Source organism: Fundulus heteroclitus, chromosome 19 (genome assembly GCF_011125445.2).
Source record: "Fundulus heteroclitus isolate FHET01 chromosome 19, MU-UCD_Fhet_4.1, whole genome shotgun sequence".
Taxonomy (NCBI): domain Eukaryota; kingdom Metazoa; phylum Chordata; class Actinopteri; order Cyprinodontiformes; family Fundulidae; genus Fundulus; species Fundulus heteroclitus.
Genome location: NC_046379.1, coordinates 9,225,431 through 9,253,260, shown reverse-complemented (window position 1 = coordinate 9,253,260; position 27,830 = coordinate 9,225,431). Strand labels below are relative to the sequence as shown.

Below are 27,830 nucleotides of genomic sequence, written 5' to 3'. Positions count from 1 at the left end.
AGATTTATTAAGCATCCCTTTTATTAACATCACCCATTACAAAAAGAACAAAATCTTCAGTGTTAATGGACTCAGCAACAATATAGTAAGTGTTGATTACACACGATATGGGACGCTCGTTTCTAAAGTGGTTGCAGTAGGATTAAAAACCTCTTAAGTGAGCCTGATCTTGCCCACCCCCCCCTCCTGACTCCCTTCTCTGTGGAGCCGCAGTAAAGGCTGGACAATAATTTGTCTCCATGGTTAGTCACGTAGTGACCCATCTCACATGCTGAGAGCTCTACTGACTCCCCTCTTTGGCGAGGAAGCATTGAGCCAAGTTATGCATGGAGCAATCGCGGTGGTTTCTCTGGTCAGTGAGCAAAAACAACAGAACAGTATTTCAGCAGGTCCTAAGTGGTACATTTAAACAATACATATCTTTAAGTTAAAAGGAAAAGAACAGAAAACCCCCAACGTTTGTTTTATTTAAGTTTGGACATTTTATCTATGCCCTCTTCCAGACATAAAAAAAAAAAAAAAAAAAAAACTACTGTAGTTTTCAAAAGTATCTCACTGAAAATTATACAGGTGGATTTATAACAGAGGAATGGTTGCCACACAGTTTAAATAATGCCGGAGTCATTTTTAAAGTTTAAAGTAAAAAGAAAAAAAGAAAAGAAAATTAACAAAATCAATCAGTGAAGCTGCAGAAGAGGAGGAATGTGGCTGGAGTAGAGTATTGGGAGTTTTGGTACCGTGCCTGGAGTGTTAGGAATAAAACAGAAGCGCTGCCTGCTCCTGCGTAGACAGCAGTGGTCTACCAAAGCCCCTCTGTCTGAACCGGAGGCCGTCTACAGTACAGGTGAAGAGGACAGCGTTGGGGAGGGAGAAGAAGGTGAGCGGGAGTGACTGTATGATGCAGTGCGGTAGTGAGGAGGCTGAAGTTCGCGGGTTGTCTCTGTTTTGCAGTCAGTGCGTCTGCGTGGCGCTCCGTCGTCCTCTTGTTATACCTTCTGTTGATTTGTGTCAGTCTCCTGAAAGGAGAGCAGAGACGGATTCAGCCTAAGCATTCAGACGTGCTGTTAAAAGCTGGAACAAAACAAAAATAACAGGTTGATGATTCCTAGCAATTCTGACCTTGCTGTATTGCAAATGTCAGGAATCCTAGGACCAACTCCTCTATCAAATGGCTGATTTACCTCCACAGTCCTGTTCAGGACCTAATTATTTAATTCAGGCGTGTTGAAGCAGAAACTTCCCTCTCTAGAAGTTGCAGGAAAACTTGACTTTGTAACCCCTACTGAAAAGTTTCAAATTTTTCCTCTACATCTGACCGGTTCTGTCTCTTCCCAGGTGGACTTGGCACAAGTTCAGGAGACGGGAGGCTTGCTTGGACCCAAGTCCAAACAGACAGAGCAACATTTGTCCGTCAAAGAAGCCAGATGAGGCCGAGTGGTGATCAACCTTAGCCGACCGCGGCTGCTCTAAATGTCTGTTTACGTTCAGCGCTGGTTGAAGATGTTTTTGTTTATCAAGACCTGGACGTGTGTTTAAGCCCTCAGTGAGTTTCCTAAGTGTGAATCTGGATTTATTTTATGTTTGGCACAGCTCATTAAAGCTTCAGATGCAGTATGATATTTAGTAAAGATAACTCACCCCCTGTTGTCCCTTTGCCAGTTGCTGGCCGACCATGTGGAGCAGCTGCTGCATTTCTCTCACCGTTTGTTTCAGTCCTGCGGTCATTTTCTCCTTCTTGTCTATCTCCTCCTGTCAGACACAAACGAGCTGGTTTAAAAAAAACAGACCACTGGATGTTACCCCTACCCAAAGTCTTCTAAAAGCCTTACTCGCTGTGACGACAGGCTGCTGTTCTCGATCAGGTCGTCGGTGCTTTCTGTTAGTTTGGAGAGCTCACCCTGGATCAGGTCAAGCGACTGCTGGGCCTGAGAGAACAACAACAACAACAACAACGACAGGAACAGTTCGTTTTGTTAGAGTCAGAAGACGTGGTTTAACCCGTCTGAGCAGAAACATGAATAATAAAAAGAATCTGAGCCGCTACCTTGTACAGGTCGCCAGCTACTCGTTGCCTCTCGTTCTCCTCGGCCTCCAACTTGGACAGTGTCTCGGTCAGCTGGGTTTTCAGCTGAAAAGATCCAGAAGATCAGTTCAACAGCTCAACACTAAAAGCGGCGATCACACACAGAGTGATACGTTTCTAACGTGGATACTATAATCCATATATAGGATACAGGTTTTATTTGTTGAAGTAAAAGGTTTTTTATTGATTTTCGCATTTACTAAAATGCATGTTTGCAAATGCAAATGCTCATGATGTGAGTCTTTTAATAAGGTGGTGTGATCTTGTGGCAACAGGCAGCAAAAAGGCCGACGTGTCACAACCCAAAAAGTCCAGAGTAAGTCACACCGATGCGACACCTTAACATTACACACCGACTCACAGGAGAACTTTTCAGTCTTTGCAATTTAGAAAAAACTAAAAAAAAGTCACTTTTTGCTTGTCCTTCACAGCTAAGACGTAATGATTGTAGTTCCCCAGTTAACAGAAGTCGTGTTAATTTGTTGCAACAGGGTCGTCGCATCAGTGAAACGATAACAGCTGTCAGGAAGTTGCTCACATCTGATCTAAACTCAGCCATTATAGGTCAAAACAGATGGTTGATTTAACCATTATCACCATAAACAAACAAAAAAACTCTGCAGCTCCATGTAAGCAACACAAAGACCGAGACAAAACAGACACGAGAAACGTTTGAAGCTTTAGTCTGTTATTGCTGAGGAAATGTGACCCTCATTAAGCATCTGCAGAGAGGAAGTTAGAAAGTTTAGTGGCGTGAAGAAGACATCCGTAGAATAAAAGAGTGGAAAAGGAAAAGTTAGTGATGCAGCAGGAAAATCCAGGATCATCATTCAGGATCTTAGTTCAACGTTCCAGCGCCTTGCAGAAGTTCTCAAGCTGCTTAAACGTTTTCATGTTTTGTCATGCGACAACCACAAACTTTAATGTATTTTACGTATTTTAAATGGGTGGTCAGCATGTATTTACATTCAGCTCCCCAGGTTAATACCGTGTAGAAATATTTCTACTGCAACTACATCTGCAGGCTTTCTTGCGTCATCAGCTGAAATAAAATTCCTCAAACTCAGATTGGAAGAAGAGTGTCTGAACGTCAGTTTTAAAGCTGAACCCACATTCTCTTTTGGATTTAGGTCTGGCCTTTGACTAGGCCATCTTAAAATGAATATGTTTTGACCTAAACCATTCCCCTGCAGCTCTGGCTGTTCGTTTATGGCTGCTGTCCCACAGGAAGGTGAACCTCTACGCCGGCCTCAAGCTGTCAGGAGCCACCAACTAGCTTCTCCCAGCATGATTTTCCCTCTGAGATGCTCTAAGCTTGAAATATTAAAAATACAATTACTTAATCCACTTTTAATTTTTACTCATTTGACTTTGACCTTTTTTGTTCAGTAATGTTCTTAAACTCAGACTCCTTCAGAGAACAGTTGGATTTACACTGAAAATAAATTAAACACGTTTAACAAGAAGAGTTTATAAGAGATGATTTCTGAACCCAAGTTGTTACCCGGGATTTTATTTAAAGGTTTAAGAGGAAAAAGGGAGCTGAATACAAATGCACACCACATGTTTCAGTTAACAAAACACTTTTATAGCTATGGGACAGTTCACTGTAATCGAATTACAACTACGTATTATTGTGTAGTTGAACTTGGAGTAGTTCTGCAAAGCACCGTACGTTAGAGGCACGTCTGTAGAGGTTGTGAATGATGAGCCGCGGTTCTGCAGCAGACAGTGAAACCCCGTCCTGAAGCAGGACGCTGGGCGTTAAAGCAGCTCTAGCTACAGGATCGTCCATGCTTACCAAAGCCAGCTCCTCATTCTGTCTGAAAGCCTCTGTATATGAGCCATCAAGTCTGGTCTGCAATTCAGTCAACAGATCTTTGAGCTGTAATTAAGTTTGACATGTTGTTTAATTTTGGTCTGTGGGGGATGATCCAGGACAGGAAACCAACACAATCGACGCGGTGACAATGAATGACGGAGGAAAACGGCTTCTTGCAGCCAAGCCACAAAAAACCTTGAAAACAATCTTCAGAGACGAGTTAAACACGACGCAGGGACGTTCGGTTCAGTCTTCGCTCACCTCTCTCACTTCTATCACATAGGTGGCGCTCTCACGCTCCGCCCTCTCCAGCTCTGACTCCAAGTGCTGCTTTTCTCTTCTCAGCTGCAGACAGAATTACAGAACGATTAAAACCGCTTGTCATAAAAGGGCTCAGAAGACGTGGAAGTTCAGATAGAAGACGTGGTTTGAAGCTGACAGATATTATCCAGCTCTGCTCTGTGAATTAAGGCCAGTCAGAACACAGGTAGACTATTCACACACAGCTACAACACACCTGCCAAAGTATTTAGCAGTTTTCACCAGTGTTGCACCGATACCGATACCAGTACCGGATGGGGCCCCGATCCAGCACTAAAATGGTGGTATCGGTAACGGCGAGTATCAACAAATAGGCACCGATACCATTTTAATGTTTGTATGTCACTTGAACGCAGCCTTCTCTCTCCCGTCTAGTATTATACATGTTATATAAGTTCATGAAAGTTACACTATTTTGGAAATTGAGAGCCAAAACTCAGGGTTTAAAAGATTATTCAATTATTAATGTAATTTTACTGTCTTGCTGTTGCACTACTATTATACATGTTATAATTTCACGAATGTTGCACTATTTTGGCCTTTGAGAGCCAAAATTGTATTCAACTATTGTCACCTATTCCAGGTATGCAATAAAACGTTCTATATTACCCTAAGTAGTATGCAGTTCTTCATATATACACACACACATCAATTTCAAACAGATGGTATCGGCCAATACTGCACAACTAGGTATCGAGGCCAAAAAAATGGCATCAGCGCAACACTAGTCTTCACACACATGATCCGCAGGACTTGATAGGATGTCGGCCCAACCCCTTTGCAGCCATTACAGCTTCAACTCTTCTGTGCACTTTGAGAGGTTAGGCTCAGATGCAGCTGTTCGGCCCGGGAAACCAAATCTTTGAGCCGCTCTTCACTCTGTTCTGGAGCTGATCTGAAGGTCACATAATGCTTGGAGGTCTGTAGCTACAGACTGCAGATAGTTGGTGACCGTAAGTGAAACGACGAAACAGAAGACGCTATTTTAGTAGCTTTAAAAAAGTTGAACAAAATTACTTTAGATCAGAAATCCCCAAGGATATACTTAAGATTATTTCTTATTATGAATAAAAACAATTAAGTACTGTGATTTTATGCTCTGTATGTTTGTTAATGTATAAAAGACGTCTAGTCAAGGATTTGCTTATCTTATTCCTTTTGTTAACATATCTCTGCTCATTTACAGCACTTTTAATTGTCTTGTTACTGGAAAGTGCTATATAAATAAACTTGCCTTGTAACAATACACTTTTCAGGTTATGTGATTTTTTTTTTATGGCCATAAACGTTGTGACTGAAGTGTTCGCTTTTATTTTATCGTAACCCCACTAACCCGTCACCATGGTTAGTGGGGAAGTGATGACATTTAATGGCTGGACTTGTTCCATCCGATCCCAGTTTGCAGAAGCGGTCTGCGTAATTAGCTGCAGGAATTTATACACCTGCAGCCATAAAAGTGATCCAAACACCAGAATTTAATGACATTTTAAATCAATATGTTTATGTTTGTATTTATACTCTGAGAATATAATACTTGCTGCTCCCTGAGCCTGAATACACACCTCTCTAACGTCCTCTTGCGACTGTTCCAGCTTAACTTTCCAGCGCGACTCCTCATCCTCAACACTGCTCTGCAGGCGCTGCAGGATGCCCTCCTGTGGATGGAGCAGGAATAAGACTTAAGCTGGGAAAAGATCCCCAAGACTTAAATACGACGACTTTCGGTGAGAACAATCTTACCGTCTCCGCCAAAACCTTCTTGTACGTCTCGCAGTCTTTCTGTAGAATCCTTTGGCTTTCCTCCGCTTCTTTCAGTTTCTCGGCCAACTCCTGCAGGAAGGAGAACATTTATTTGTACATTCAGAACATTAAGGACTGCTGGGAAATATTGTCGACTTTTAACTGTACCTCCGACTCCTGTGACGCTTGGCCAGACTGTGCAACCAAGCTTTCAGCCACTGCACTCTCGAATCTCTGTAGCCAATCCTGATGGTTCTGGAACAATGTATGGAGAAAATTCAAGAGAAGCATGTTTAAAAAGAGTCATTTCTGAAAGAAAATGAGTCTGAAGGCACAAATCCAATGCTTTTCATACCTGTTCAGAGGGCAGAGGCACATGGGGCAGCAGTCTGTGCAGAACATCTCGACACTCAGCCTGAGTTTCTGCTAGCACTGCCTGGCTTTCCTAGAAAGCGAAAAGTTCAGAAACAAACATGCAGACAAAAAGACGGTTGAGAAATCGGATGATTTGATGCAGATGATGTGGCAACAGACTCCAGTGGTTACACAAGCCGACAGCACCACAAGCTCCTGCTCTTACACCGATTTAAACCAAATCATTTGTTCAATCAGGCTTCCCTAAGCTAAGGTCAGGAAGGATTTAACGACACTCAACTTGTGTCATATAATAACTGTCATCCTACTCCTGCCTCTATTTGCGTAGAGACAGGCCAAAAGCTTTGAGACCAACAAAAATCGCCTTATGTAGGCAATCTACATTGAGTAAATAGTTAATTACAAACTTAATTGAATATTAACTTAATCACAAAAACCCAACTTTCTCTAACCATCAAAACCTCCAGTGAGTGACGTTCAGAAGATTTAAGGAGGTGTAAGAAATTCTGGCAAGTGCTGTCCTTAAATGTGGATTTGCATAAGAGGCTGAGTTGCCACCAGTGAAGAGCTTGCTTGGGAATGGCAGCAGGAAGTCCTAAGCACTTCTACTTGCACCGCGAGACAACGTTTCAATGGCGGCTCCAGGTTAACAAGGGCAGCAAAAAAGAAAAAGAAAAGAAAAAAACATTTTATGATCGAAACATCAAGAACAGCCTGAGGTTCTGCATGAAGCAGAAAGGTCACACTGCAGAGACTTTAGGCAAAGTTATTTTCACTGACGACACCAAGTTCAGACAGATCTGGACAAAAAAAGAAAGTATGTCTAAGACATAAAGGCTGCCATCAGTCCCGTGTCATGCCAATAGCGAAGCATCCTGAGACTATTCCTGTGTGGAGTTGCTCGTCATTCAAGGTAGTGGAATCACTGCCTGAAAACAATGACAAACACTTGTACTAAACATTTCCTCTAACTTTTCATGAACATCGTCTTACTGAACACCTATTTTCAGCACGGTGGTAAAAGTGAAAACCAGGTGACACAGGGATCAAAACATTTACATTTTTCGCCTTAAAAAAATAATAAAAAATAATAAAAAAAAAATACTGACATTTTTCATGAACTTGATGTATTTCTAAATAAAAGCCATTGAAACATTTGAAATACTTTTAGATGAACTCCAGTATAAGATAGAGCCCTAAAAACAGAAACATTTGTAAAACAAGTACATTTCTGTCATGTCTTCAAATGTTTGTGGCCGTAACTACAGACAAAAATTTTAAGCCTCTCATAACTTTGTGCTCCTGCATCAGTAAATAAAATGATTCTGCTTCCTTGAAATGACCAAAAGTACCTCGAGGCTTTTTAACCAATGCAGAACGAGGCATCACACCAACCGGACTCCTGCAACAAGCTTGCCTTCACGTCGAGCACTGAAAGAAGTACCGCCAACCGGTGCAGTTTTCAAAGCAACACCGTGAACGGGTCACTTTGAAAACTGCGGCGCTGAATACACTGCAAAAACAGAACTAGAAATAAGAAATAAATAATAATTTTCTTAAAATTAGTGTATTTGTCCTTGATTTGAGCAGGTAAATAAGATGATTTGCCAATGGAATAAGATTTTTTGGATTTAAAATAGGAACAATTCATTTCAATCATCTTATTTCAAGTGCAGGATGTCTAAATATCTTATTTTAGGGGTCAAAATACTCATTCCATTGGCGGATAATCTTATTTACCTGCTCAAATAAAGGATAAATACACTAACTTTAATAACATTTTACTTATTTTTAGATCAGTTTTTGCAGTGTAGAAGAAGCTCCACCTAAGAAGACCCGACAGCAACCAAGAAAGCACCAAAAATATACACTCTTCAGTGCAGCTGGAAATACAAAGTGCTTTGTGCTTCCAAACGGACCAACTATACTAAACATTAGGATGGATATATATATATATATATATAATGCACTTCGTCCTACTTGACACCCTCTTCCTATGATTACTGATTCTGAGCCGACATGACATGTGAATTTCTCCATTGTGAGATCAATAAAGCATATCTTATCTTAAAATGTAGTTATACATCTAGCTGCCCTTCCTGGTCCTGATGGTGATCAGAGATGCTTTCTTAATGAGTACAGAGTGTCGGGAAACAGAGCTGTTGCTTATGGATTAAACATGTTTGAAAGATTAAACTTCATTAAAAACAGAAGAAACTGCATCATAAAGAGTTATTTAGATTAGTTGGCGATATTGGCAGTATGAGGGGGAGGGGGGGAAACATGCCATGCTTAATGACAAGGAGACAGAAATGAAACATGAACCTTGATCTAATGACATCTAGAAAATGATCACTGCACACTCATTCCCCGTCTTTTGGTTCAGCTAAGTCTCAGACGGCGGCGTGCGTCAGCGTATATGCGTGAAATACGACATGCACAAGAGGATCAGACCGATTCAGGCAGCTCCAAACAAAGCCAATCAAAGATCTGGAGGCCAGGAGAGGAAGAGCAAAAGGAAGGTAAATGAGTGTGCAGTGTTGTCATGGATGACGGTGCAAAAAGAAAGTATACAGGGTCAATTATGACAAAACACAGAATTTCTGGAGGGGAATGCATCAGATTGGATTCTAGAGTGAAGCAGGACTGAGATGAGGTGTCGAACCTTGACGGCTTTGCTGAGTTTTCCTTGAAGCATGGACTCGGTGACTGACAGAGCCTCCATTGCACTCCAGTTTTTCTCCCGAAGCTCCTGTTTTACAAAGTCAGTTCCAGAAAGATACTACTTTCAGTTTAGCCCCCAGGGAAAAAGCATTTAGTGACCCCTAAACACAACCGGATCCAAAATGATTTCTTACATTAAAAAAAATCAGTCCAACTGCTACAGCCACAAGCGGGGAAGAGACCCCCAACCTTCCCGAATGCAGCCAATCCCTCAGGAACTCTGCTCTCGCATTACTTGCGATTAAAAGCTATAATCATAATGTTGACGATTTATAAAGTAAAATAATTACGCTAAAGAAATAATTCAGTTCCTTTCAAAGTATTCACATTGATTCAACCCATTTACATTTTGTCACGTTGCAACCACAAACGTATTTTATGTGATAGATCAACAGAGTAGTGCATAATTAAACTGATTGGTTTCTCTGACCCTCCCCACAGCATGACGCAGCCACCACCATGTGTCACCGCGTGCAACGATCATTTCTCTAAAACACAGAAGCGTTCTTCCACATATATTTGCAGATGACGCTTTTTATGGCTTTTTTTTCCAGCAACTCTTCTGATAAAGGCCAGATTTAACAGCCTTTCCATAGATGGACTCTCCTTTAGAGTCCCAATAGGCATCTTAGCTTCTTTCCTTCACCGGCCACTTAGTTTGGGTGTCTGGCCAAATAATTGAACGGCGATCTACCACATGTAACCTAGCCCTGCTTCAAACTTCTCCCTCTTCCTGTCAACAGCGGTGATTGGTCTTTATGACGCCGTTTGTTCAACAAACCTCTCTAATAACCCTCTAAAACCTTCACAGAGCAGCTGGATTGGTTCTAAGGCTAAATTGGACACAAGGGGCGTTTTATTTAGAGGTATCAGGATAAAAAGGAGCCATGTTCTGATGTATGCCACACTTTTCAAATTAAAATTTATAAAAAAATAAATAAATGATCGAGATAATATGTACCATTTTCCTTTCGCGTCTCAGTTATGCACTACTTTGAGTTGTTCCATTCCTTAAAATCCCAAAGAAGGATATTAAAGTTTGCGGTTGAAATGTGATAAAAGGTGAACAGAGTATGAAAGCTGTATTTACATGGAGTTCTTGCAGTAAAAGTAACGTGTTTATCATTAAAAGTGAGGCGTGTTTCTAAAACTGAGCCAGTCACTACAACAATTGAGCTAGCTGAGACCGGATCCAACGGTGAGCACAACACGAGTAGACTGGAAGCTCTTTGGCAAAGCTCCGCTTAAGCGATCTAAATCAAGGCATACAAGATACCGATGTGTCCGATCATGCTGGATTCCCTACTTTTTCTGCAGAGCGTATTCCTGCTACCAAAAGAAAGATTCTAGCTAAACAGAACAACAACAAAAAGAGGAGACCAGCTGAGAATAAGTGGCAGTGGAGAACAGGGACTGTGGATATATGCAGTGTTCACACCAGTGGGGTTTGGGGAACGACTAGTGGAAACATTCAGAGGACAGAGGAAAAAGGTTTAGCGTTAATGCATTATATGCGATCGCTGCAGGAAACCTACATTGTTCTTTTTTCTGTGAAGCTCCAATGAGTCCCTCAGCTCTGCCAGCTCACCCTGCAGACTGCTGACCTGACTCTCCTTCTCAGACAACCTGACAAACACAACAATCATTCATCGTAACGCGATTAGAAACTATTCTACGCATTATATAGACTGTTTAAAAATTGATAAGAGTGGCATAGCTTCACTTACGCTGCAAGAAGCTCAGGGCTTGGTGCTGCGGAGCTGGATTGCTGCATAAACAAGAGAGAAATGAGAACAAAAATAACTTTGGATGTTTGTATTTCTGAAGAGCCAAGCAGCTTCTGAACCCTTCCAGCACCTGCTGTTGAATCTGCTCCACCTTCTCACTCAGATCCCTGGTCTTTGCCTCCACCTCAGCCTGAAGCATCTGAATTTGCTGGTCCTTTGCCGCTAACCTGAAGTTCACAATTTCCAGTTACATTCTGATTTGGAGGGGGAAAAAAAAGAAGGAAGGAAAGAGACATTCGCGGTAAACATGGAGGTTTTCTCACTGAGCCTGGAGTTCCTGAAGCTCGGCACCAGAACTGGCCGTCTCTTTCTGCGTTTGCTCCTTTCTTAGCTGCTCCAACTCCAGCCGAACGGCAGACAACTGCTGCTCCAGAGTCTGTGAGACGAAAGAAAACGAGCACAAACAGAAACAATCCAGCATCAACGATTGCCATCTTCTGAAAAAAAAACGCTTCGTTAGTTGGCATGAGGAGGCCCGTACCTCAACCGTCTTCTCTTTGGTGGAGCTGCTGACTTGTGCTGCTTGTAAACTCTCCTCCATCGATTTCAGCTTCATGTCTTTCTCTTGGATCCTGAACATAGACAGTGACACAAAGCTCCGCTAATAAGAAACTTCCAGAGGTCTCAGACCATCTCCTAATATTATTTTAGCATGTAAGTACATAAACACTTTCAACGTTCAGATTTTAAAGCAAAAATAAAGTAATCCGTTGATTATTATGCCTTAAAAGCTCAGATTAGCCAAACCACATGATGTAAAACTCAACATCATTTTTATAGTGTGGATGAATAAACAGGTCTCTAAACAATTCAGTAGCTTTAGATTATATTCTGGAGAAGGGACTTTATTATCTACATCAATTGCTGCTGACTAAATAAATCCTGTATTTCCCACCAAATTTAAATATGTATATTTTATAAGGCTGTAAACTGAGAACAGAGTGCAGCCAAAGTCAAATTCTTTGTTTATTTGCAAAAAAGAAAGCTGATTGTGATATATTTTTGACTGATCTGTAAGGCCACGGACACAGACCGAGGTCATTTTCTGAAAACATGCCGAATATCCGCTGAAAATGACCGGGGAGTAAGTGGTTATGTGTGCTGGGCAAGAAATAGACCCACTGAGGCTAGATGTTTGGTTTACACCTACACTAGTACTTCGGACTTACTGAAAAAGTAAACGTTAGTAGGCCAGGATTGCTGTTATAACGTTTATGCTAACGTTAAACAGGTTTGGGCATGAAGACAACACATTCAGCTCTCATCTGATTACCAGAAAGGAATGTGTGGCTTAACTGAGTTATTACGGAAAAATCTCTTTGTTACAAACCAGGAATGTTGGAATTAGCTTGAATAATCTTACTCGTGCTGCAGTTCTTCCACTTTCAACTCTGATGACGCCTGTGATTAGAAAACAACACAATAACTATGTAATAGGGAAAGAAATGTTAATCCTAAAAAAATAATCCAGACTTTACCTGTTCTGTTCTCTTTCGATTAAGGTCCTCAATTTCTTGTTTTAGTGCCTCGTTATCTTCTCTTAGAGTCTGCGTTTTGGAGGGGAAAAAATGTCGCTGAAGTTATGATTTAAAAAAACAGCAATTAAAATGCTCAATTACTACAAATATTTATTTCTCACAAGCAGAGACATTACCTTCAGCTCCGCCTCTTTGTTGGCCACTTCAATCAGCCCCTTCTCCAACAGCCCCTCAACTGTCTTAATGTTCTCATCCTTCTCTAGGACACTGGGGAGGAAAAAGGGTTTAACTACAGATCTTTTGTTTCATAGACAAATTAACTGGCAGATCAAATATGGTTTTCCAACACCCACCTCTTCTGGATCTGGTCCAAGGTCAGCTGGGAAGATTTCTGAAAGGGGGAGAGACAAAGCTGATAAGTTTGGGTGTATATATATATATTTTATTTTTTTCCCCAGTGTGAAAAAAAAGAGGCATGGCACTAACCTGATCAGCAATCTGTGCCTGCAGATTCTGGATCTCGGTCTTCAGCGACATGTTCTCATTGTGCAAAGCCTAAAAGACAAGAAACATCCTCTGTCAATATAAATAAATAATAAAATACAGTGGACGAAACACTCGTTCCCCTGACTTTTTAAAATTTAGTCCCAGTAAAACCACAACTATGTTTCTATTGGAGTCAAAAACTAATTTCCTCATGGGGACAATAAAGTTTAATCTAATCTAAATCTATTGGGATTTTATGGCATGGATCAACACAGAGGTGCATAATTGTGAAGTAGAAGGAAAGGTCTTTCTATATAAATAAACAGCATAAAATTGAAAATAGTGATTTATGTTCAGCCCCACCAAATCAATACTTTGTACAAACACATTTAAATAAAGTTCATAGTACGTATGTTTTAAATATACTATTGTGTTATAATCAGACATTGTTTTTTGTCTAAAACATACCTGGCATTTTACTGAATAAACCTCTGACAACGACGGGGGTCACCATCAAAACATGTCAGATTTGTTTTAGACAAAAGAAACAAAATAGTACATTTCTACAATCACCTTTTACTCAAATTACAGCTGCAGGTTCTTTTCATTGAATTTCTCAAAGCTCAGTCTGATTGGATGGAGAGCGTTTGTGAACATAGATTCTCAGTGGAATTTTGGTCTGGGCCGTTCAAACTACTTTGATCTAAACCATCATATTGCAGCTTAGCTGAAAGTTTCGGGTCAGGTCCTGCTGGAAGCCTGGCCAGCCAGACTGGCTTGGGCCAGTAATAGCTAGACCCACAATGCAGCTGCGCTTTTCTGTAACCTTAGTCAAGATGGCGGCTGCAACAGAGCGGTATTTTAATGATGTATTTTAATAATGTCCTTTATTATGTCTTGAACCTGTTTGTCTGGCTTTTGAAATCTGTCTACCTGTCTCCAACAGGTTTAGTCCAGTGCTGCCCTGTTTTAGCTCCATAAGGTCTGATCAGGTGAAGAAAAGCACGCCCACAGCATGATGCTGCCCCCACCATGCATCACCATGGAGAAAGCGTCTTCAAGATAACGCGCTGTTCTACTTTTCCACACCAAAACCAAAAAAGGTTTCATTCTGGTCTCATCGGACCTGAGCACATTGTTCCACGCGTTTTCTGTGATCCTTAAACGGCTTTTGTCAAACGGCCAGTGGAAATTCTCACGGCTTGATTTCTACAAACACTTTCTTCTCGCCACTCCGTAAAGGCCACATTTGTGGAGTCATTTATTGCGTTGGAATCCAAAGTCAAATTCCTCGTTTGTACCCTGGAACATAAGCGAAATAAAGTTGATTCTGATTACTGATATTTTTCATGTCAACAGATTCTCCAAACGTGAGGAGTGGATCTGTCTGGTCATGGATACAGCTGCCTTAGCAGGGTTGCAGTTGAGCCGAGCTCTGTGAGATGTTAAAAGCTTTAGACGTCTCTACAACTTTAATCCGGAGCTGCTGGTATGTTCTCCAGAAAACCTGTGAGGGCTTCAAACAGCAGCTGGATTTATAGAGATTAAACCGCACAAAGGTGGACTCCATTTACCAATAAGTTGCCTTCTGAAAGCATTGGGTTTGCCAGGGGTATCAGATTAAAGGGATCCGAACACAAATTCTTGCCACAATTTTCAGATATTTATCTGTAGAAAAATATTGCTATGAATCTTTTACCTCCTAGTACACAATTAGGGCTTTTTTTTGTGCCGGTTCATCGCGATATTCCAACAAACAGCCATGGGGCAATGTGAAAAAGCTTGAGACATTAATATTCTTGCTAGGCGCTGTGTGTTGATGTCTTTCCATCATGGTAAGGAACATTTTTCTGAATTGCCTAGAGACTTAACATTGACATGTTAGTGCAGGAAACTGAAGCTGAGGGCGTCTTTAAAACATACCTGCATGTTCGTTTCTCTGCTCGCTCCGCTGCTCCTCTCAGCATTTAGGGAATCTTCCAGACTCTTCCGCTGCAGCTCCTTGTCAGCCAGCCTAGGTAGCGAGGTAAAAATACGTGCACACACATAAGATAATCATCATAAACTCTGATAGTAACACACGTGGTACAACGTAAGGATAAAAACGCTCGCTTACAGCTTCTGTAGCTCCTCCATGTGGGACACATGGGTGGCCTACATGTTGAACAGAGAAATCTCATTAGCCTACTTGTTAGATATGTAGGTTTGGATCGTGCTTTTAAAAAGAGATATAACAGATAGGTAAAGCTGACCCATACCTGTGAAGAGATCTGAGCCTGCAGGTTCTCGTTCTGGACTTTTTGTGTCTCGCTCTGAACTTGAAGAGCTTTGTTCTCATTCATGAGTTCCTAATAAAACAAATTGTAATAATGATTTCAAGATAAGACCGTGGGCTTGGCTTTCATTCTTATTGTGAGTTGGTCGGATCGGGGCGTCGCTTACCTGAACCTGGGCCTGCAGAGCTTCATCGGGCACACTGCGCTGGGACATCTCCATCAGCTCCATCACTCGGCGCTCCAGCTGCTCTTTGGAGACCACGGTTTCAGTCAGACTGTTGTGTAGAGTCTGGAGTTCCTTGTTTTTGTTGTTCATCTCCGTCTCGGCTGCTAGGAGTTGGCTGTGGAGCTCTTTTAAAAAAAAAAGGACAAAGACACCAAGTTATTTCAACTTGATAGGACTGAGAAAACAGAGCTTTCTGGGAAACGGGGTTTTTAAGTGACCTTGCTTAGAGGCCTGAAGTTTCTCTCTCTCAGCGTTGACGGTGTGGAGGAAGTTTTGCAACTCTTCCCAGCGTCGCTTGGCGTCCTGTAATTGGGCCTGGAGACGAAGAGCAACCAAGAAACATGACAACAGCTGGCATAGTAGTGGGATTATGTACAAGTTTTCCTAAATATAGCAGGTGTTCAGCATCTTTGTCTTTATTAATGAGCTAACCTGGGTAACAGGGCCGGTGAGGTTCAATTAAACGCATACACTACCACTATTGTTTGGATTAATCTCCCTTTCCAAGCTGCAGTGAAACAAACCAGACATGATTCTTATGTAACTCAGCCTGGAGATTTAGAGATCATTTTAACTGGCTGGTTTCCTCCCATGCACACAGAATTAAAGCACAGCCGATAACATTTCAATAGGTCTTAGGTCGTGACCTTTGCAGGATCTTGATGTCAGTCTGCTTTATCGATACCAAACCCAGTTTTTTTTTTGGACCATAGTCCCGTTACAGCATCCAACTGAGTCCAGGTTTCAACCACCAAACTTTGAGTTTCTCCTTTTTTTTAAAACATACTTTCTCCCATTTTTCAGGATGTCAAAGTGCCACTAGCAGCAAAAATGACCCTTGGCAAGATGCAAACACCACATCTTCTCAAAAAGCACCTTATTTTCACTCCTGCAAACTTACTTCTCGTCATTGGGGCCAGAAATCATAGCCCCCTCAGACTTAACATTATTATCTACAAGACTTGGCTGCAAATTTTAGTCGAGCCTTAAGTTTATAAATTTGAAGCAGATTCTCCTCTACCTTCTCAGTCCGTGTTGATGTTAAATTCCCTTCACTTTGGAAAGTTTTCTGGCAACTTTCGGTTAATGATAGGCTTTAGCCTTTGATTACAGAGATCTTTATAAACATTTATTTTCATCAGAGGTGAACATTTGGTTTGAATAAGTGAAACGGACACAGCCAGGCTGCCCTACGAACGCCAACATCAAGCTTCTGAAACAGAAAACTATTGAAAAAGTTCTATTTCTCTCAAGAACTATTCAGGTAGAATAATGCAAACCGGTTAAATAAAATGTTTATCAAAATACTAGTGGAGGTGTAAGCAGTCTGTATGTGTGATTTTGAACTTGTGGGAGATATATTTAAAAAATCTGCAATCAATTCCAAATAGTCAACTTTGGCTGATACCGACATTAATGCCGATATCTCGTGCTTCCAGAGCATAATCATTAAACCCTAGAAAAAGAACAACTCAAACGCATCCCAAAGTGCTACAAATCTATAAAGAGATTCACACCTAATGATAAATGTAAACCTCCGACTGGAACTGTATGTAAACTCTTTAAGATTGCTTTATCGAGGTGTAAGACTGCGAAACCCGAAGCTCGGTACACCTCTGACGTTTGTTGCAAAGACTTGTCTGCATCAAGCCAACAGGAAGGGCTGATCCGAGTATTTCACAGGAAAAGTCGTGTTTATACACAGCACAAAGCTTCAAACATTCCAGCTTTCTAAGCAAGCACACCCACCCGTCTCAGGTTTTGTTTCCCACAACCCACCCTTAGACTTTTACAACCCTCCTATTGCTGCCACACCCACTGACCAGACCTGAAGCTACGCTGCGTACTGAGCTCTCATACGACTCGGTTCATTTTCTTTCTTTTTCCCCCCAGCTGGTGGACCCTGAAGCCCAAGGTAAACACACACATCTGGCTTAGCGTACCTCCAGCTGGGACACGTTCTGCTTGTAGTTGACCTCCAGTGACTTCCTCTGGTGCTCCTCCTGCTGCAGCTTGCTGTTGTTGTCTGCCAGCTCTTTCATCAGGCCGGCGTACTCGGAGCGCAGCTTGCTCAGCTCTGCCGAATTCCTGTCAAGAATGCGATATGAAAACAGCTCATGGGGCAAAACTTTGGGAAGCTGCTGAAGAGGCAAATTAAAAACAACCAACACAAGACTGGAAAGGAACAACGGCGTGGCTGTATAGGACGTTCTATACATGAGGGAAAAAATGCAAAAGGGCGTTTCAACAAGCATTTAATAACTTCAGCAAGGCATTAAGCCAACAATGCTGCAAAATTATCATAGAAATCTGATCTTTTTTTTAAATATCTTGAAGCATCTAATAATAATAATACAAATCCAACCTAAATTCTGACAGTATAAATATGAAGATATGACCCAGTAATGCAACACTGACTTGCTCTCCATCTGCGTGGTGGCAGAGCTGACGGCGTCCCTCAAGATCCCGTTCTCCTGCTGCAGCCGAGTGATCTGGCTTTCCATCTGCTCCCTCATCTGCTGAAACTACAAAAACAGAAAGTAAATCCTTACATTTACCAGCACTTTCTATTTTAAAGCACCGTTTTGTTTAGAGACTGATAGCTAATCAAAGCGCTCACCTTGATTTGCATCGTCTGCACCTCCTGGTAGCTGCCCTGCGCTTTGGCCTGCATGCCTCCCAGCTCTTTCTCCATGGCCGCTCGCTGCTCCCTCATCACGGCCTCCACTCTGCCGGTTTTCTGCTTCTCCAGCTGAAGCTCCTGAAGCCCAATAACAAAAGTCACCAAGAAAAAAAAGCTCAATACAAAAAAGAAATCCATATCTTTCAAGTCTGAATGACTGAATAAAAAGCACAGTGACTCTCTAGACCTGACTGAGCTGCTTCACTTTGTCTTTGGCAATGGAGGATTCCTCCTGCAGGGTTACGAGAAGCTTCTCTCGCTCTTGGGCAGCCGGGTCAGGCCGAGCTGTGGACTGACAGTCAAAGAGACGGAGAAGTGAAAAGCGGTCAAGGGAAGCGCCATAATCATTTTAAGGTTTCCTGCCAGATGCACGAGCTCTTCAGGACATGCGGTTGGTCATAACTGTGTGGTTTGTGAGGCATTCGGCTCTTACTTTGTGCCAAGAATCCAGGGCATTGGGGCTCTTTTCTCGGAGGAGAGCTATCACACTGAGCGCTTCGGCTTCTGACAAAGCCAGGCTGGACAGGCCAGAGAGCAGCTCCTTCAGTTTCACTTCTGTGTTCCCTGGTAATTCACAGAAGGTTGGTGATGCAGTTTATTGGTATAATAATCTGTAAATGTTCTGCAGGTGACAGGCCCTTTGAGCACGACTGCTGACCTGACTTTAGTCACTGACTCTCTCTACAAGGTAAGCTAACTAAACTGACTGGTCGCAGAGTGCTTAGCCTGCTCCATTTTCACAGAAGGTTGAGTGGAAGGAAAATAGGTGGTGGAAAAATGGAAAAAAAGGACTTTTCATACAGAAAATGTAAGTCCACCCAAAAGTATGTCAATGGACCGTATCCAGTACGACCGGTAAATACTTCTCTGTAAAGCTCGTCTGCAGAAGGAAGCAGGATATGCTCAAACATTTCCTGCTAGCTGGCCTTGGATTAACCAAGTTCACTGAAACCAGCAAATAACACGGTTCCCCTCAAATCATCTACGGATATAGAAACTTCACACTGGACCTCAAGCTCTTTGTATTTCTCTAATATTCTTCTAAGACATGTATCTCCAAATGAAATGCAAAACTTTGCTTTAAAAATAAATAAATAAATAAATGACTTTAGCACAGGGCAACAGTCTAGTCTGTGATGTGGGAGGAGCTTAAAGTGTGACAGTCGCAGCTCCTGTCCTGAATAAGTCTGTGAGCAGCCTAATGAAGAACTGAATCCTCCCACATGACATACTCTGTGCAGTCCATAAGCTGATGTTAATATATTACTGTATTAAAAAAAAAATCTCATTTGACGTTCCAATTTGTTTTTTTTTTAACTATAAGCCATAATTACCTAAATTAAGAGGGGAAAACAATTGAAATGTATCACTCTGTATGCAATATGTCTATATGAACATATTAACCTAAATTACCTAAACCTAAATGAGATAAAGTAACTTTACTAGCCACAGAGAGACGGAGAAGTAAACCCAAACAAACAGCTTTTTACCTTTATCATACTCGTTCTTCTGTTTCTTGCCAGATGTTTTAGGAGGCACGTCATCATTGTGGGTTTCTTGGTGGTTGGCGGAAGTCGCTATATCTGCCAAAATGTGGCTTTCCTCTACTGGGGGAGGGAGGAGAGGGGGAGATTTATTACAGATACACGCCTCATCTTAACCCACGGGCCTAAGGGAAACTGAAACTGTGAGTTTCTGAGAGCGGCTTTACCATGCTCCGTCTTCTGCTTTTTGGCAGAGTTTTTCTTCTTGCCAGCGACGGCGCTCGGGGTGACGCCGTCCACAACTTTGGTTTCAGCCACAGAAGGCGCTTCCCTTTTGCTTTGAACTGGAGCCTGCTCTGCTTTCACCTCGAGCTGCTGGACGTCTGCTTCGGTGGGAGAAGATAAAATGTTTTGACTGAAAGAGGGCCACTTACACTTTTGAATCATTTCTAACACAGAAAAATTAATCCAATTTGGAAATATTTTAGATTAGGAAACACACGGCCACTCAGCGTGTGAAAACTAAAGGAGCGCCACCTATCTAAAGCTGTTTAAATCTACAGCTTGGCAAGCAATGAATGGCATCTCTGTTGCAGGGGTGCCCAAGACTAGTCCTTGAGAGCTACTATCCTGCAACTTTTATGCACCGGACTCAAATAAATGGCTCGTTACCAGGCCTGTGCAGAGCTGAGGGCTGATGAGAGAAGTAATTCTTTTGATTCAGGTGTTGGAGAAGAGTTCCATCTAAAAGCTCTCAAGGACAGGACCTGAGCAGTCGTGCTGGGAAGCAGCCAAACATCGGCTCTGCCCGAGCAGACAGGACTGTAATTCATCAGAGTTAGATTTACTCCCAGTTGTCGTCTGAAGACTCGACTGAGAAAAAGATGCATCGTCGTGCAAAACAGGACAGGAGGAAAACGCGTGTTGTGGCGTTTTGAATCTGATTTTGTCTTAATCTTAAAAGTCAAATTAATAATAAAAATGCTTGTGCGTTTTAAATAAAAACAAGTCGTGTTGCGCATCTTTGTGTTGGTATTGTGACGCAGTGACACCGTGGTATTTACACTGATTTATCTACTGACCTGACTCCACTTTCTGCTTCTTCCTCTCTCTTTTCTTCCCGGAGGCTTGAGGTGGAGTGTGAGTTTGGACAGGAGCCGGAGCAGCTTGGACCAGAATCTGCGTCTCCACTTGTGAAGAAGGTGGGCTTATTATTTTGCTTGCGGCTGGAGACGGCTCCGTCTTGTGGCCGACTGGCTTTGTGTCGTTTATCTCTGACTCCTCCAAGAGGGAGGCTGCTGAAGCTGAAGCTGCTGAAGCCGAAACTGCTGCTGAAGCTGCTGCTGCTGCAGCGGCGGCGGCCGCCCTGGCAGCTTTCTTCTCCTTCTTCTTCCTCTCCCTTAAACCAGAAGGAGCCTCTGGAGAGGCCGAAACTTCAGCAGCAGGCGCAGGTGGAGATGGATCTGCCGTGACCACGGGTTCAGGTTCCTCCTCTGCCTCCACGTTAGAGACCAGACCGTCCGACATGTCAAAATCTCGCGGGTCGTCTTCCGATTCTCCTCCGCCCCCGCCACTTCCCCCGCCGGCGGCTTCCTTCTTCTTGCTTTTCTTCTTTTCGTTCTTCTTGCGAGAGTCTGGCTTGGTGGGCGGCAGCTTGAGGTCTCGTTTCTGGCGAGCCAGCACCTCGTCGTAAGAGGTTTCCTTCATGAAGAGCCAGAAGAAGAGGAACATGAGGGCGATGACCAGGGAGGGGGCCAGGATGAGAAGGTACTGAGAGTCGTAGATATCGATCGCCATTCTGGGGAAAGGAACAAAGCGATTACTTAGTCTTTAAAACTCACACTGCAGGGTGAATCTGTTGATACATTTCATCTCCAATAAAATAAAAATAATGATAATTTTAGATTTAACGAAAGCTTAATCCACCTATAGTCCTGGATGGACGTTTCCATGCAATCATCATGGGCATTTATGTCAACTCTGTCCTTTAAGTGGCTTATTTGAAGCAACAAGGATTATTTCAAAAACCTTAAATAGAGACGCACCGATGTGATACCTGGATTGGATATCGGCTACGGTATTGACTAGTTAGCTGGATGGGATATCAGATGAATGACGCCGATCTGGCATTCAGATAATCTAATTTTTTATTTTTTTTTAAATATCATACACAGCAATACAGAAACAACGATCTAGTTACTTCAATTCTATGTTTGCAACAGCGGTTGTGTCATCACGCAGAGCTTCGAGTAGAAAACACCTGACCGAGCCACGTCTGGATAGTCTGACGACAACATGCAAATCTGCAACGTAAAAATTGCGAGGGGTGGTGATAAAGTTGGTCAATTCAACAGTGCAAACTTAAATAAGCACCAAGCTAAAGAGCATGCACACTTTTTTTTGTCAAGCCTGATGCCTTCAGTCACATGGTAAGGTAGACGGTTCATTCGTTAAACAGTAGTATCGTATCGGTATCAGGCGATAAGCTCAGCCTGTGTATCGTATCGGATTGAAAAAATATATACTTATACACTTCAACTTAGTTTCGACGTCTATTAGAAAATCCAACTGTGCCTAACCATCACCCATCTAACTTTTGATTTGAGGTGAAGTCTTTTTTTGTCTTCTCTCATTGGCCCTCAGCATGATGCTGCCTCCACCATGACTGACAGCGGCGTGGTGTTCTTATGCTTGACAGCTTCATCTCGACTCTCCCAGGTCACCGAGGCCAAATAACTCGACTCGTCTCCATGTGGCCAGCTGCAAATGTCAGCTGGAGATTGAAAGTGTTGCTTTTAGAGCAAGCTACTTTTTTTCTCGGTCAGAACCCGCTCGCTACACGTTGGACAACCTTTGCTTCTCTGTGGACAGCGAAGCTTCGGCATCTCCCGGTTTAAGGTGACTTAAGCTTTGGCGGCTCTGCGAGTTTCTCCCAACGAACCCTCAAGAGATGACCGTCTGGCTTGGACGAGAGAAACTTTGACACGGTCAGGTTTTCCAACAAGACAACAATAATAAAAGAAAAATACACTAAAACAGCTTTTGGATTGGATAAAAACTAACCAGGCCACTAAGGACTGTGGTTAAAACCCAGGCTTGAATATGCAGGCGGAAGGATGCCACACATTTTCTGACAGCGACAACAAAGCCTTCAGTCAAGGGGCAATTTGCTAAGAAACATTTGAGTGGCATATATCATTTTAAACTTATGCGCATTAGAGAAAATCTGCATTTTAAATCAAGCTTGAGCGTTAAATTCTTGTTTTTAAAAAGTATGTTGTTCCTGCCTCATCCAAAGAAAAGCTGTTCAAATCATACCATACGTCTTATTCAGGGCTCGCCACAGCAAGTCATTACAGCTCACATGCAGACTTGGTAAAGTTTTTACATGGGATGCCCTTCCTGACGCAACCGGGACTCGAACCCGGATCAACGCTTTTAGACAGCTGCAGATTTTTTATCCACTGAAAGTCTTGGTTCGCTTGCTAGTCTTGTCCAAAACGGCTGTAAATGTGAAGGGCAAGATTTCTCCATGAGTGGTGGGTCTTTGTTTAAGCTCAGAGGGTGTGAGAGAGAACTGACCTTACCCTATCTTAGTAATATGATCCAATTAGACCACACTGCCCCTGCCAGACAGCTTAACATCCTCTTTATATTACTGTAGGTTGACAGAGAGGAACGCAGCAGGGACTGATGCCGGACTGCTGCAACCAAAGACGTTAGCCAAGAATCAAAGCTTCCGGCTTCGTTCAGACTGACTTTATCAGGAACAAAATAGGTTAATAGCATGCAAAATGCAACTAGGCTAAAAAGGAAGATGGCTTACTTTCTCATTTAGCCACTTCCCCGCAGCTCGGCCCCTGTAAGGACAAGCCCCCGGCGGTCTAAACTTACATTAGATTGGATTTGAAAGGGGCAAAAATATACCCACGTGCCCAAGTGTCAGAGGCTGATCACTGCTCCAGCTGTAGCTCGGCCCTTTGGTGCTTGAAGCAAGGGGAGAGGACGCTCATCTGTCACATATTATATATGTCTGAGGACAGCCTGTCCTCAGGCTCAATCAATTCACTACCGGCAAAAACACATTCTTAGGAAAAATGGGGCGTTGCTCCTCCCCGGTTAAAACATATTTTCTACATTAGAATTTGGATGTTTTTTTTAAACTCAGCTTCTCGTTACAAACCATGAAACATGATGCAGAAGGCAGCTTCCCGGCCAGCAGTGTGGTCACAGGGTGTTGCACAAATTTTAGATGATTTCTATGTAGAATTACACAACATTGGATCTTTTAAATCTAAATGGTTTAACCTGCACTAAATGCGCATCTGTTAAAGCAGTTTGTGATTTCTGATGGCTTTATTATCCTTATAAATATTAATTGACCACAGGTCTGGGATAAAAAAAAAAACCTGATGTAAAAGGCTCTAGATTCCTAAAAAGCGGGGACAACAACCCTTGTTTTGATTTTTAAATGAGTGTTACTTCATAGCTGGGTTCTTTTTCAATAACCCAAACCAAAATGGTGCATGAGTTTGAGAAATTTCAATGTAATTCAATGTAAATGAGACTTTCAATGTGCCTTATGTATATTTTTTTGAAATTCTGATGTTGGTCTTTAGGTTTTAGAAAAGAGATTATTGTCTAGAAACTCAAATAATTCTGCATTCTCTGTTTGCCCAAGCTTAACCAGGCCCGGAAAATTACAAAAAAGGTATTTCAGAGATCCTGCTCCTCGGGTGTGTGAGGATGCAACCAACGCACATAAGCGGTACCTATAATTGTTTGGATATTTTATATTACTGGTTAAATTACAGGTTTTCCTGTTTCCACAATGCTAGAAACCTCATTGAGGTGGAGAAGCAGTAATAGAGGAAGGAGATATAAATAAAACATCTTTTGAGCATTGCTGCATTAGAGGAATCAAGCATACTCTTGCAATATTAAATTAAAGCCCAATAGTTTGAGAATGGGGACAAGTTAAAGCCTGAATCAGCATTGTACCGTCAACAGTGCAAAGAGGCAGATGAGAAGTGACCTGAAATTCTGCACAATCCAGCAAAGAGCTGTTGCCGCCGTTCAGTATAGGAGTCAGCGTCGTAGAGCAGGCCTTTAGTAACGTGGATTAAGAAGATTACCCATGATAATAGATTTAAGAATAACTTTCCACTGCAGGGCTTCCTGAGCACCGACAGGCTTAGTCTCACAGGGCAGCGCCGACTGGGTTTCCCTCCTGCCTTGAAAACCTCTGATCACATTTCGCAACAGAAATAAAATGAACAATTAGGCGCGTTGCGAGCTTAACGTCGGCAGATACCGCAAATCCTGATGCAGGACATCGATAGCCGTCTAACTCACTGCTGACTTGTAGCTCTGTGCGGAGATGAACCAATCAGGCTTTTCACGGCCAAAGCCAATCTTCTCTGAGGTCTGACCTGCCAATTCAGCCGGTTTGAGTCAACAAACAATTACAAACTTGTTCCCATTTAGGCACCAAAAGCACATATTCCCAGCCTTTATCAGATCGTTATTCATCTAAAGAAGTGTTTCTCAATGCTTGATGTGTATATAGCTTTAAAATGTATTTATTGAAAATATAAAATATGAATAAATCAGATTTTTTTCAGTATCTCACTTTAATAATTACCAGTTACAGATGATCATGGAATATTTGGCCAGTTCTGAACTCTAAATGACCTACTGGTCCATCTATAGCTCTTTATGTACTTCTTTTCCTGTGATCTATTTGCCTTTTACAGCTTATCATCCTGGTGATCTCATAAAGGGCTGTTTCAATTGTAAATGGTTTCTGCTCATCCTTACAGACAACCTTATTAGGCTAATTTCCATCACAGAAAACTGAATGAAATCAAGCCTTGACCTTGCAAAGTACTAAGAGAACTTGAACAAAAAGATGGCCTCTTGATGTTGATGCAACCGTAACTTCCTTCTGCAGAAAATACCTTTCAATCGTAACTTCTTGTAACGTAAAATTCTCTGAAAGCGTCGGTAACCCATGACGCAACATTAATTGCCGACACACAGAGTACGGTTGGAGAAAGTGGCGTAAATGGCTCAGGAATGTTTCCTTTCATTTTCTTTCCACTTTCTCTCAGTCCTGGGAATCCGAGTGCAGGTTTCGTGCGTTCCCTTATGGAGCTCGAGCCTCGTTCCAGCATCAAAATGAGCCTGGAGGACAAAGCCCTCTTGGGCTGTTGCCTCCCAGGAATCTACCCACTTGGCTGGCCAGGCCTCCTGATTTGGCAGGCGAGGACACGGAGGGAAGTCCTGATAACTATTAAGCCTGAAGTCCAAAAGAAGGCCGCACAACACCCTGAAGTTAATGTCTCTGAGTTGACAGCAAGCTGCTTAACAGCACACACTAAAACATATATCAATAAATGCATGTGACAGTGACTTGAACCGATGAATAAAGAAGAAATTGCTTCAAAAATCTTAGATTTACTTTTTTGTTTTAAAAGAACTAACTTACATTTTACAGCCCTTCTATATTTTTTGTAAGCAGATGTATTTGAATAATGATAAACAAAACACATTAGTATAACTGTAGTGGCATTTTGTGCTTCTCTCTTTTAAATAAAGGCACTAACTTAGATCATGTTACACAATTTTGTGCCCAATCTTTATGCAAACAGTGTTGCCGTTTTTTTTTTTGTTTTTTTTTTGCACAAAGCTATCACAATATGAGAAACTCAGATGAGGTCAATGCCTACTTCCAAACATAAAAACATGATCGACACAGAGACAAGAACCAGAGTCAGTGATAAGGCTGTAAGATTAAAAAATAAACCTGATAAAAAAAAGGTACTCTTATCAGTAATCCTGTTCATAAAAAAAAAAATAATAATCAAAGAACACAGTATCTGTGCTAGGTTACGCAGGAAAACATTAAACCAGGTGCTGGTGCTTTAATTTTTTTGCTCTTCCTGGTCAAGCTGTAAATCAAAAACAGCCTTGAGATATAACCAGTTAGATGGGCCTCAGTTAAAGGGAGACTTGGCAAGTCAGAAAGGAGGAACTTTCTACTTTTTGTGCTCTTAAAAGTTTCTTAAACTTCCCAGCAAACAGATCTTGAAACGAGTCCTGCCATCAACGACGGTCTGACTGGCCTAAATGTCACAAGGACACAGGAAGAGCAGCAAATTCAGATATGATGAGGCTGGCAGCGCGGATGTCAGCCCGTGTAAATACCAGGAATAGTTTACTGTAGCTCAGCTTGCCTCTGACACAGGCTGGTGTCATTTACGCCACCTCAGCACTCACAGGTGGAGCAGAAAAAGAGTGCTAGCTTGCTTGGTCATGCTACACGTACGGCTGCAGGGGGCGAGTAATGGCTGCTGGTCCCACGCCAAGTCAAACTCTTAAACGAACAAACCCTAAAAAAAAGGGGGTCTTACCTTTCCTGCGGGGTGGTACTTTCTATCTCACACGTAGCCCACTAGTGAAATTAGTCACCAGAAGCGGCAGACAAGCGTGCTCTCGAGTGGCACTTCCCTAAAACGTTCCGGTCGAACCTCGCCTGGCCGTGACCCGGACGTCGTGAGTGACCTCGCCGTCTATATATTCGCGTTAAAAGCAAACCGCTTTGACTCCGGGGGGAGACTTCCAGCTCAGCGCCGTGGACGCGCTAGCTAACGGGGCTAACTGACGGCCGGCTGCCCGCAGCGCGAGCCGGTCAGTCAACGTAAACACGCCGGAAACGTTTGCCACGAGCCGGCCGAGGCAGCGACGGTTCCCTCGCGAGGACGCTCCTTCCTGTCCCCCGACAGGCCTCGGTGGCTCGTAGCGTCTCAGCCTCCCACTCGCGAAACCTCTGACCCGGCGTACGGCTTCGCTCTTCCGCTGCGGCCCGTTCCCAGGCCTGCGTGGAAAAAAAGCCGACGAGCCGCTCTGACCGGGGGCGAGCGGCTCCTCCGGCCAACGGCTGGCCTCTAACGTCTGCGGGGATTGCCGCCCCGTGGTTACCTGTGGCTTCAGTCGTCTGTCCCCGTAGCTGGCGATGACACGGCGTTGTTCTGCGTTGACTCTGGCAGACTCCCGACTTCCCAGGGCAGTTCCAGCCTGGCTTTACTCCGCCGCTTTCCGTCGCTCACACTCTGCTCTGCTGCTTGTGATTTGCGGGGGCGGGTCATGAGCTGCCTGACAGGGAGCGCTCGTTTAGAAAGTCGGCGTACACCGAGAGCGCAAATCACCGCAGATTAGGGATGGACGATATGTAGAAAAAAAAGCATATCGAAGAGAAATTGAATATGATGTCCCGCTAAGTAGAACAGAAATAAAAGTAATTATTAAAGATAAAATAAATAATATATGGCAGGAGAGATGGA

General features: G+C 42.7%; 1 protein-coding gene across 5 annotated transcripts; it reads right to left on the bottom strand.

Annotated features, from left to right (window-relative positions):
• On the bottom strand, positions 1 to 27,629 carry ktn1 (kinectin 1). 5 transcript variants are annotated; one of them, XM_012852410.3, is made up of 35 exons: positions 27,469 to 27,629; positions 20,568 to 21,283; positions 19,713 to 19,871; positions 19,492 to 19,608; positions 18,435 to 18,565; positions 18,189 to 18,293; positions 17,939 to 18,079; positions 17,737 to 17,843; positions 17,262 to 17,406; positions 15,537 to 15,633; positions 15,259 to 15,443; positions 15,075 to 15,164; positions 14,933 to 14,970; positions 14,740 to 14,830; positions 12,817 to 12,885; positions 12,684 to 12,721; positions 12,507 to 12,597; positions 12,331 to 12,399; positions 12,216 to 12,253; positions 11,334 to 11,424; positions 11,116 to 11,228; positions 10,923 to 11,019; positions 10,793 to 10,833; positions 10,601 to 10,691; positions 9,007 to 9,093; positions 6,322 to 6,411; positions 6,135 to 6,221; positions 5,967 to 6,056; positions 5,789 to 5,881; positions 4,167 to 4,250; positions 3,885 to 3,968; positions 2,045 to 2,128; positions 1,830 to 1,925; positions 1,639 to 1,749; positions 1 to 1,016 (listed from the first exon to the last, which is right to left on the bottom strand). In XM_012852410.3, exons 2-35 carry the CDS (start codon positions 21,280 to 21,282, stop codon positions 987 to 989), a joined length of 3,795 nt encoding a protein of 1,264 aa, XP_012707864.3. In that variant the 5' UTR covers position 21,283; positions 27,469 to 27,629; the 3' UTR covers positions 1 to 986. The 5 variants fall into 5 exon arrangements, with proteins under 5 accessions (XP_012707864.3, XP_012707879.3, XP_012707873.3 ...); XM_012852425.3 differs by having other exon boundaries at positions 19,492 to 19,605; XM_012852419.3 differs by having other exon boundaries at positions 19,713 to 19,868.
• Between the last annotated feature and the right edge of the window lie 201 nt (positions 27,630 to 27,830).